Here is an 11,748-nt window from a genome sequence, read left to right on the forward strand (position 1 = left end):
ATCCACCAGTAATATTCAGAAATCAACATTGTGTTCTCCATTGTGTGTGTATGTAAAAATTCATAGGTGTAGTGTTTTTTTCTTGTAACAAAAAACTTTAACTTGGGTGTGTTATTTCTTTATTGCAGATATTGATGGTTTAATTACTCAGGCTTTGCTGACGGGTAACTTTGAGAGTGCTGTTGACCTTTGTTTACATGATAACCGCATGGCTGATGCCATTATATTGGCCATAGCAGGTGGACAAGAACTCTTGGCTCGAACCCAGAAAAAGTACTTTGCAAAATCCCAAAGCAAAATTACCAGGGTATGTTATTTTAAAAATAAACAAACAGCAGCATTTGTTCATAAAAGCAAAGCACTCTTATTATAGATCATTGAGATTCAGATAACAGTAAAGAACAAAAAAACCCACCCATAATTCCTTGACCCAGAAATAGTTATTGTTGATAGCTTGGCATGATTATCCCAGTTTTTGTTATTTACATATATAATATTTTAAATGAAATATTTTTATTGTAGAAAAGTTAGAACATAGAAAATGTTAAGTATAATAATTTTAATACCCCCTAATTCTTCCATCAGATTGGTACATATCCTTTTGTATCTCTTTCTATGTATTTGTAGAATTTTTAAAAACAGAATCAATTATACAGGTATATATGTGTGTGGTTTTACGTATAAATATTGTCACTTACATTGTAATCATTTTCCCGTATCATTTAAAGATTCTTACAGAAATTTTTTAATTGCTCTATAATATTCTGTAGTAGGGATTTATTATTTCTCTTATTTGGGGATGTTTAGGTAGTTTCTAATATTTTCCTAATGTAGTTGAGATAGCAGTAAACATCCTTGTTGTGCCTAAAGATTTGTGTGAATTTCTAATTGTTTAATGAGGCTGTAGTCCTAGTAACAGAATTTCTGGTGCAGAGGGTCTGTACATTTTTAAGCCCCTGCTTGATGATATTAAATTTCTTTCCATGAAAGTTGTCCCAGTGTTCAGTCCCAGCAGCTTTGGTTGCTGTCAGTGTCCCCAGCCTTGTCTTGTGTCACTCCCTCCCCTGTTATCTTTTAGCCACACTGGCTGCCTTTCAGTTCCTTACACACTCCACGTGCCTTTCTCTCCCAGGACTTTGCCCCTGGTGTTCCACTGATCGGCAGTGTTTTTTCCTTCTTGATGAAATTAATTCTGACTTCATATCTTAAATGTCTATATATGCTCAGAAAGCTTTTCCTCATCCATCAGACTAAATCATGTCCTCCTGTTAAATGTTTTGGTAACACCCTATAGTTCTCCTTCTCGGCATTTTATAAAACATGTTAGTGTGATTTTGTTGTTGAGGAAAATATCTTTTATGTCAGTTGGTTTAAGGATATACTTCACTTTGCTGCTACTTTATTTTTCATGAAATACTGTGAGTAGTAGTTTTGAAAGATTGATTGATTAGCCAGAGTTAATTTTTATCAATATACCAAAAGCTTTTAATTCTCCTTTTGTTTTCCTTTCCTAAGCTAATTACTGCAGTAGTGATGAAGAACTGGAAAGAGATTGTCGAGTCTTGTGATCTTAAAAATTGGAGAGAGGCTTTAGCTGCAGTATTGACTTATGCTAAACCAGATGAATTTTCTGCCCTTTGTGGTAAGAAAATGAGCTTTATATTTATATTATGTATATGGCATGGTATATTGTAAATATAATTAATGGCAGATTTTATTTAGAAATTTTTGTAAACCTACTAATAACAGATAAGAAAACGAAGTTCTCATTTGAATGCTTTTCTCAGTTATTATTAACTATGTTGCTTCTCCATACCTACTAGTCATTTTTTAAAATAATATTATTTAATGATATTGGTTTCAGACAGTCCAAACTGAGACTCTTGCTTCTGCCACTAACTAGCTATATGACCTAGGAAAAATTAATTTCTAAGTCTTAGTCTTTTCATATGTAAAATGGCACATAATCAGCTCTCACTTAATAAATGTTAGCTTGATAAAATTAATAATTATAACATTTGAGTAGAAATTACCATTAAAGGCCATGACTGAACTGATGACTCAGGAATAGTATTCATTATATACAAGAACAGAAGCTTTAGGCTGCTAGTATAAAAATGAACAACCTTGAAAGTTTTATGAGAATGTAAAACTTACAAGATATTAACTTTCTATCATAAATAATTTAGAGTTGTCTAGCTATCATTGATGTTTATTCCAAATGTGCCGTATTTTAGTCCAGTGCTTACAAAAGCACCTGACATGATGAAATGTAGTTAAATGTTCATTAGGATTTTTCTGTTCAAATATTTTTCCCACTTTTAATTTTTTCTAATATAATAAATATAAACCCATTCTACAGCTAGGTATAGAATCTTGTGAAATTGTTTATTATATAAAATGTGTCACTCATTTTCCACTCATTTAACAAATAAATATTTACTGAACATTTACATGACAGTGATTTTATTTCTGCCTGCTACTCATTGGTTATGAAGTTTGATCCATACCTCTGAAAATATTATTGGGCTGCTCATGACCTCATACACAGATTGCCTTGTATATAATCTTATTTGTTTTCCTCTTTATCTATAGATCTTTTGGGAACCAGGCTTGAAAGCGAAGGTGATAGCCTCCTGCAGACTCAGGCATGTCTCTGCTATATTTGTGCAGGGAATGTAGAGAAACTAGTTGCATGTTGGACTAAAGCTCAAGATGGAAGCAATCCTTTGTCCCTTCAGGTTAGTATCTTTGAAACAAAAGGTGCTTCCTTTCTAGTACTGTCTTTCACCCTATTTATATTCTAGAGATTGATTTGTTCCAGAAGTTCATTGCTTTCACCCTACTTAATTATGTTTTAGAAGCTCTTTTGCTGGATAATTATGTGTATTTATTGCTATGTTTGGAGAGGCAGAGTTTGAGATGATGGGATGGTAAAATGGGAATGCAACTGTTTGTGAGAACCGAGTTGTGATATGGTGGTTACATGGTTCCCTACATATGGTAGGGAAGTATGTGGCAACAGCATGAAAACAGCCATAGAGTTTACCTCTTTTCCTCCTGCTCCTTTCTCTGCCTCCAGTGATCCTGTGTGCCTTGGGCAAAGAAATGGTGTGAGGTAAGGAATGGGAGGGGTCCCCAGTACCAATGGGCAGTCTTCATGGTTTGGGGGAAAATGAAAGTAAGAGGTAAATGGGATCCCGTGCAGCACTAATACATGGGCAAGAGAGGAAGTGAAAAACTTGGGGACTATTCTCTGGTGCTGAGTAACTATATATTTAGATTTTTTTATTCCTAAGCAGTCAGTCAGCAGTCTCAAGAAATTTCAGTCTAATGTTTCTTTTTGTCTCTGCAGAGAGATTTTCTCAGTATGGTTGTTGCTTTAAAGATCACTGTTGAAACCGAAAGTCTTGTAGGAATCGAGGTTTTTCCTTCTAAGTGCTTCTGAGAGAAAACACACTTGTTTTCACACTTCTGGATTGGTGTACTTAATGAAGGGCAGATGGGATATTCTTGTACTTTATACCTGAAGCATAGCTCTCTAGTGTTGAAAGAATAGGTATTGAAGAGCATTATGAGAAACTTCGGGTTGAAATGCTAAGCCTGTTTGGAGGCTTAGTAGTACTATTTTTATAGTATACATAGTATAATAGTATAAAATTTCCTCTTATACATTCTGTAACCCAGTTTCTGCCTTCAGACATCAGCCTGTCACTTTCACTTTGGGTATTTGCCTGTTTTAGCTCAGGAGACAAGTCTCTGGCAATTTAAGGATGTTTGGGAGAAGATGGTAACCTATGCCTTAACTATGAGTAGGAGACCTTCCTCCTCGCTTTTTCAAAGTTAACCTAAATGGTGGTCACCTGTTGCAGACCTTCTTAATATTGGTGGTAATAGGTACCGTACTTTTGGTAGGCTTTGGAAATCTTAGTAACTCCTTCTCTTTTCCTGCTTCCTCTCAGTACACATCTTGGTATCATTGTCTGTTTCTCCTTCACTCTCCTTTCTTTTTCTCATTTAGGATCTGATTGAGAAAGTTGTCATCCTGCGAAAAGCTGTACAACTCACCCAAGCCATGGACACTAATACTGTAGGAGTTCTCTTGGCTGAGAAGATGAGTCAGTATGCCAATTTGTTGGCAGCCCAGGGCAGTATTGCTGCAGCCCTGGCTTTTCTTCCTGATAACACCAACCAGGTAATTAGAACTGACCATTTTTCTTCTTTGAATGTGTGAGTAAGGTGAGTTCAGTAGATAGCACTCAGTATGAAACATAAATGTACTAGTAGGTGGAATGATTTGGAGCAGTTGAATTTCTGTCACCTAACAGGTGAATATTATTGACAAGTCTTCAAGGGTAATTTCAGGTGTATTCAAGTATTCAAGGCAGAGAAAACTACATCACATTCCTAATTTAGTGTCCTTATTTGGTGTGCAATAAAACTTGGGCTTTTTCATGATACTTGTTTCAATTCAAAAAGTGACTGAATATGTAGTGATGAATAGGATTGCCAAGATCCTTTCCCTGAGGGAGTTTCCAAACTCAAAATGACAACAGAAGTATACATGGGATTCCAAAGTGATAAGGACAATGATAGAGGTCGTGGGAGCACAGAAGAGGGAAATCTAAACCCAATAGTGCAGCATGGGTGGAAGCTGGGGTGGGGAGTGAGGAAGATTTTCCACAAGTAGGATATTTCTGCATTGTGTATCTGCTAGAGCTTAATTCGGAGCCTTTTCTTATTTCTGTACTTTTTGTTCTAAACTTTATTCTGTTTTTGACGAAATTTTTTAGTTAATTGTTTTCAGTATTTTGTCTGTTCTAGGGAATTGTCAATAAATTTCATTGAGTAATTTTATTGAGTAAAAATACTTTTATCTGTGTTCCAGGACTGTGGAGGTATGACTCTCTAGTTGGTTTTGTATACACTTATATGTAGGATCCAGCTCACGTCTTTCTGAATTGTTAATGAGAATATTAAGTAGGATAGAAACAAAGTCTTTACTTTGGTATAATAGTTTTATAGGATTTTTTACTTAATAAGATCTTACTATTATATTGAAGTATAAGACCCTTTATCTTAAGACTAACTTACTCTAAGACCTTTAGACCTTCTAGCCTGAGAATTAAACTCTTTATTTTTAATACTATTTATAATCACATACATTTTCTATACATTATTCTTCATGCTTTTCTTTGGACTTTTAAAGAACATTCTTTATGCAAAACTTGTTCATTTTGACGTTACTTCCGCCTATATATCTCAGTATACCCTTAGTATTTTCTGGGGAATATTTCCTGAGACTTTGTAATATCATTATAGTATATAGTTCCCCTCCATAAAAGGCAGGTTTACCTAAGTATACCTACAAAATTTAAATGATGTCTTTAAACCTTTAATGAATTTATAGAAATGTATAATTTTTATAGATATTAAATGAATTCTTGCTGAAACATTTTAACACATTGCTTTTTTGTTGTTGTTTGGTAATAACTAGAACATGTATATGGTAAACTCATACTTACTATAGATCTATATAATTATAGATCTGTGTGAGCTACCCTGAGTTTGACATTTTAACTCTTTTAATTTATTTCAAGCATCTCTTTTTTTATTAATTTTCATGTCTTTCATAGATCACCATTTTCTTCCATCACCATCTTTAGCAGTTGATTCTCTTTTGGAGCCTTTTTTCCCTGCAGAGAAACAAAGTTGTATTTTTTCAGCTGCTTTTGTGATTTGTGAGCATTACTCAACTGCAAGAGAAACAGCACAAGAGCAGTGATGATAAGTGACATTGATCTTGCATACTACCATGTGGTAGGCATAATTCAAATCCCTGCCTCAGTTAAATTACAAGTTACACTGTATATAATGGACCTTTGGTGTCAGTCTTGAGTATTAGAAACCATGATGTCAGACCCTAATGTGCCAGGGTTTATTGCATAATACACAGCATATGAACAAAAATCATATGAATGATCAAGCTTACCTTAAGAAGATCAACATGCTGTCATATATAGTTGGGTGAACTCTTTAACAATTTGCTTTGCTTTCTTCCATTGCTTCTTATAGCCAAATATTGTGCAGCTTCGTGATAGACTTTGTAGAGCACAAGGAAATCCAGCACCAGGACAACAGGAGTCACCTAAAATTCCTTATGAGAGGCAGCAGCTGCCCAAGGGCAGGCCTGGACCAGTTGCTGGCCACACACAAATGCCAAGAGTTCCAGCTCAACAATATTATCCCCATGTGAGTGATATGGTCCAGATTAAGTAGGAACATTTATGTATTTCAAATTGGTGGTTTTAGTTTCTTGAGCAAGAGACCAGTGATAAAACTAGACAATGTATTATTTTAATGGTTATAGTTTTTCTGTTCTTGAAAGTAGCACTTATGATGTTTTTAAAAGTTATCCCTTTGATCTAGTCAAATAATTTACAAACTAGGTAAAATTAATTTAAGCTCTCTGGGGAGATTTCTTCTTATTTCTCCATCACTCAAACTTAAATTACACATGTACATCTGTTCTTGAAATTTTTACAATTTGATTCATCTAACAAACTGTGAGTAAAGTAGTGGGAAGAATTTTGTGGGTAATTTGGTCAAGTTTTTTAAATGTTTTTAGAAAATAGTCTCTTTTTAAGTATTATTTTCTGAGTCATTAGTGTGGTTTTACTATGTCTTCTGTATCAGCACAGTAAAGAGTATCCAGAATACAAACATTTTTTTGGACAACTTTATATTAGAGAAAAGTGAGTGACCAAAGGTATATGAAGTTGTAGGTCATGGGGAATGTAAAGATGATTAAATAATTTTTATTAATTAACTAATTTATTTATTAAATTAAAATTGCCAAATGGTTAGTGGCATAAAATGTGACCTCTTGTTGTCTCTTACTATTTCATGTAGAAACTTATATTTCCAGACCAGCAGATAACCTTCATGTTCTTAAATAAAAAGTATATTTTCGTAAGTAATAAATGGTCTTGATTGATAACAAAGTTAGTAGGTACTCTGCCCATTTTATTTATTTATTTATTTATTTTTGAGATGAAACCACCTCGATGGCAGTCTCTCTTTTTTATTTATTTTAAAAATTTATTTATTTATTTATTTTTGGCTGCGTTGGGTCTTTGCCGCTGCGTGCAGGCTCTCTCCAGCTGTGGCGAGCGGGGGCCATTCCTCGCTGTGGTGCCTGGACTTCTCACTGTGGTGGCCTCTCCCAATGCGGAGCAGGGTCTCCGGGCACGTGGGCTTAGCAGCTGTGGCACACAGGCTCAGCCGCTCCATGGCACATGGGATCCTTCTGGACCAGGGCTTGAACCCATGTCTCCTTCACTGGCAGGTGGGTTCCCAACCACTGCGCCACCAGGGAAGTCCCTCTGCCCATTTTAAAATAGAACAAATTGCTGATAGAATTGATGGGGTCATTTCTATATTTTGTAGCAAAAGTAATCATAAAACCATGAAAAACTGAATAAAAAAAAATTCATGCTCTTTTGTCTATTATGCTTTTGATTGCTACTTAATCAGGATAGATTACATTTGAATATAATTATAACTGTACTACTCTCTGTTTTATTTTTTCGTTCATTTGACAAATATGAATTTAAGGGCCTGTCTTTATTCTCCCTGTTGAGGGTATATTGGTAAATAAAACTAAATTCCCCACTCTTGTTGCTAGACTTAGAAAGTGTATGACATGGATAGGGCAAATCAGGTGATGGCTGGGAAACTGAGAGGTGGAGAAGTCTAGCGACTAACCAGAGTTTTAAGACACAGAGCTTGAATTTGTCAGCATGGCTAGTTAATGGTTAACAGGATTGGAACTCCTAAGCTAAGCACCTTGAGTTTGACCTCACTGTGTCAGGGCACTGAAGTAAGGCATTCTCTACATAGGGAGAAGAGAATATTTACTCCTTATGTCCTTGGGTTTAATCTGTCTTTCTGGGAAAATGTAAAAACCTTGAAAGACTTTTATTATACTGTGACTTAGCAGTCTCATACTTTAAGAAAAGGAAAACAAATTCAGTCATAAATTACACAGTGATTTTCTTGATTAAAGCTTATGATATGTTGAATGAGGACAGTGGCTTGTGGTTTTAAAGGCATGCTTATAGGCAGGAGTAAAGGGATTTCTGAAAGGGAAGCCAACTGAGTAGGAGTTCTCCTCCTACTACACCAGCACATCTTTGCTATTAATTGTTTATATGATAGAGTTTCTTCTACAAAGATTTACTTGACAAAAAAATATTCTGATGGCTTAAAAAATTTTTTTTGAAAGCCTCTGGACTCCAGGGTAAGCAACATGGTGTAGTGTAGCAAACACTGGCCTGAGAATCAGGAGACCTAGAATCCGTCCTAGCTCCATCATCAACAAGTTGTGTGGACTTCAGCCAGCCCCTTCATTTCTCTGGGCCTTGGTTTTCTCAATGGTAAAGGGTGGGGATTAGATTGGATGATCTCTAATATGCTCTGATTGTATGATTCTAAGCCTCATATGGAACTAACAATTTTTGTGGCTCTAATGAAATCCAGAAAAGGGAGCTTATAGCAATATGTTTACGGATCTAATAGTAGCATGAATACAATTAGTGCTTCAAAAATCACTTTTTCACTCAATTACCTTTTTTTTTTTTTCCAGAATGTCTTCTTTCCTTCCCTACTTACAGAACTTACCTTTTCCCACTTACTCTTGACACTTGAACGGCATTGTTCTTTCTGCTTTGATTTAGTTTTCATATTGATTTTTCTACTACCTCCCTTACCCTGTTCTGTTATGAAAGGTGTTTTTTTCCTTTGGAATCCCAGCTACCTTGAAAGCAATTGCCTGGCTAATGTGTGCTATCTTGCTGTTCTTATTTTTTGCTTTGCATCTGGCTATTAATGCCTGTTGGGTTTTTTTTTTTTTTTTTTTAACATTTTCATGTTTTATGTTCTGTGATTGGTATTTCTTTGTTCAATTCAGGTTAGAATTGCCCCCACTGTCACTACCTGGAGTAACAAAACTCCTACCGCCCTTCCCAGCCATCCACCTGCAGCCTCTCCCTCTGATACACAGGTATATCCTTCATTATTCCTCTTTGAGCAGAATTCTGCTCACCTAAATATATAGTTATATATTCTCTACCCACCTCCCTTAAGTTCCCCTCCCCCCATCTGTCTATCTGCTTATTGCATTTTATTGCCTTTAGGATGCAAGAAGCAGTTTTTAGCACAATTCATTTATTTTCTTATCACTCTCCTCTTCTTTTGCAGTTCTGAATTGACTTGAACTAGAAAAACATCAACCAAGGTTCTATCAATGGTTTAAATCTGATTTCACTGAATATTTTTTCCTTTCTTCTTCTTCCTCCTTTTTTTTTTTTTTAGCATCGTAGAGAAGATAATATCTCCTTGTAGCATTTATACTTAATATTTTCGAAGCATTAGTCGTGGATGGACTTCAGTAGAGATGGAAAATCCTTGTGACTTACTATAAATATCATAGACCCTATTTTATGAGGCTGTTAGCATCTCTTGCCATTCATTGTTATTATTACTTTGGACCTGTCTAATCTTTAAATCACACAAAATGTGTTGCTCAGAAAATGTGTCTCGAAGAAGATAGTATGCACAAAATGCAATTTTTTTACACAAAGTTTTTTTTTTTTTAATTACATTTCAAAGATTATAAATCCATCTGGTAAGATTCTTGGTTCCAAATGTAATCCTCCTTTTTACCATATTCTCATTTCCTAGGGAGAAAATCCTCCACCTCCAGGCTTCGTAATGCATGGGAATGTTAATACAAATGTTGCCACAGCTCAGCTTCCCACATCTCCCGGTCATATGCACACCCAGGTACCACCTTATCCACAGCCACAGCGTAAGTAGTGTGACCCTGAAGTCCTGTCACAGCAGCATGTCTTGTCTTATCTAGTGTAGTAACTGTTTACTTTGAAGCTCCAAAGCCATGATCAAATCAGTTTTAACAAGTAAAGAAAGAACCATTCTGTGTAGGACTTGAGTCCTTGCTATAGCAAAGCATGGTTTTCCTGGGAGGCATCCTGAATCAACATGCTAGGAAACAGCTCCTGTGTCAGTCCATTCAGAACAGTTGGCTCTTATTCCTGAGCCTGTTAAAGAGAGCCAATTGCCCCATGATTTTGGTATAAAAAAATAGAATTTTAGAAATTATTTAGTACATATTCTTTTCCTTTAGGCAAGATGATGCAAACCATTTTTGGAAAATTGGTTCCAAGGGACATTTGTTGTCGTCTTCCATTTATTTAATTTTTTTAGGAAACAGACTATTTTTTAGAGCAGTTTTAGGCTCATAGCAAAGTTGAGTGGAAAGTACAGGAAGTCTCGGTATACCTCCTGCCTCCATGCACAGCCTCCCCACCACAGACATCGTGCACCACGGTGGTCCATTTGTTATAGTCAGTGAGCCTACACTGACTCACCATTTTCGCTCGGAGTAGTTTATCTTAGGGTTCCCTCTTGGTGTCAGACACTGTGAATTTTGACAAATGTATAATAATGACCTTTCCCCTATTGGCTTTGATTTTTAAAAAAAAAAACTATTTACACTTGCAAAGTAAAACATCACCTCTATTTTAAAATTTAGAATAAGCAAAAATGCAAGCCTCGAGTGGACAATTATATGACTGAACAACTACTATAAAACACGAGGATGTTACCTAGCAAGATGTAATCTTAACGAGCGTGTTCTGTGCTCCTAAGATGGGTGTTCTTACTTAACATGAGTACAAATTTGATACAGCTTTTCACTCAGTGCTCAGTGTGAAAGTGCTGTCTTCAGAGTAGGATGAGCACAGTTCTGTTAGATTCCCTCTGCAGAGGTTCATATTCTGCCCATGGTCACACAAAAGGTAATGGTATCTGGGTTCAGGTCTTTGCATTAAAACATTAGTTGGCTGTCTGATTGCTTACTAACCAACTTTGTACAGTGTAAGAAATACAATAATTGTCTTTTCAGGGATCATACAGAGTTGCTTATTAATCTGGAACTGTGCTCAAACCCAGAATTTGAGTAGCTGATGATTTTACTAGATGTTGGAGAAGGTATCTGATTCATAACAATAGTGCTCACCCTACAGTTGTTATGGTGGAAGAGGTCTTGAGCTGCCACCAAGCTCCCTTAACTTTTACTGTAAAGGGGACTGCTTTGGATGTGTAATTCCTGCATGGCTCCATCTGATGGCTAGTAGGTGTCACTGCAGTCTTCACAGGAACAGGATGTCTCAGAAAAGGGTCAGTCTTCTGGTTCTTGGGTCTGATGAGTCAAAGATTTTCATAGCCAGCAGCAGTCTGGAGGTGTCAGGGTTCAAAGACTGGAACCAGTGACTTTTGGTATAGTTAGGGCATCCAGACTATCAAAAGCATAACCTGTTTTAAATGGGTAATGTTTGGTTGTAGCTTATTATTAGAAGAATTGAAAATAATTTCCATAGAATGAGATAACTTTGGTTTTCTGTTGCTGTCTGAATAAATTAGTAACTAATTAAAACTTCTGTTTCTTCTCCTTGGTGTAGCTTATCAACCAGCCCAGCAGTATTCCTTCGGAACAGGGGGGTCAGCAGTGTATCGACCTCAGCAACCTGTTGCTCCTTCTGCTTCAAACGCTTACCCTAACACCCCGTACATATCTTCTGCTTCTTCCTATTCTGGGCAGTCTCAACTATACACAGCACAGCACCAGGCCTCTCCACCTACCTCCAGCTCCACTGCCTCTTTCCC

At 36.3% G+C, this 11,748-nt stretch overlaps 1 protein-coding gene across 4 annotated transcripts in view; it reads left to right on the forward strand.

The window, feature by feature from the left end:
• SEC31A (SEC31 homolog A, COPII component) overlaps positions 1 to 11,748 on the forward strand; it is a 54,375-nt gene that overhangs the window by 23,088 nt on the left and 19,539 nt on the right. For 3 of the 4 annotated variants that reach the window (XM_007447541.1, XM_007447542.1, XM_007447543.1), the window contains 7 exons: positions 129 to 307; positions 1,516 to 1,642; positions 2,596 to 2,741; positions 4,022 to 4,195; positions 6,076 to 6,252; positions 9,745 to 9,871; positions 11,544 to 11,748. The exon at positions 11,544 to 11,748 is cut by the window's right edge. In XM_007447541.1, the coding sequence (XP_007447603.1) occupies positions 129 to 307; positions 1,516 to 1,642; positions 2,596 to 2,741; positions 4,022 to 4,195; positions 6,076 to 6,252; positions 9,745 to 9,871; positions 11,544 to 11,748 (1,135 nt within the window). The remainder of the gene's footprint in view (positions 1 to 128; positions 308 to 1,515; positions 1,643 to 2,595; positions 2,742 to 4,021; positions 4,196 to 6,075; positions 6,253 to 9,744; positions 9,872 to 11,543) is intronic. The other variant, XM_007447544.1, reaches the window with a different exon arrangement.

This window comes from Lipotes vexillifer, unplaced genomic scaffold (assembly GCF_000442215.2).
Source record: "Lipotes vexillifer unplaced genomic scaffold, Lipotes_vexillifer_v1.1 scaffold272, whole genome shotgun sequence".
NCBI lineage: Eukaryota > Metazoa > Chordata > Mammalia > Artiodactyla > Lipotidae > Lipotes > Lipotes vexillifer.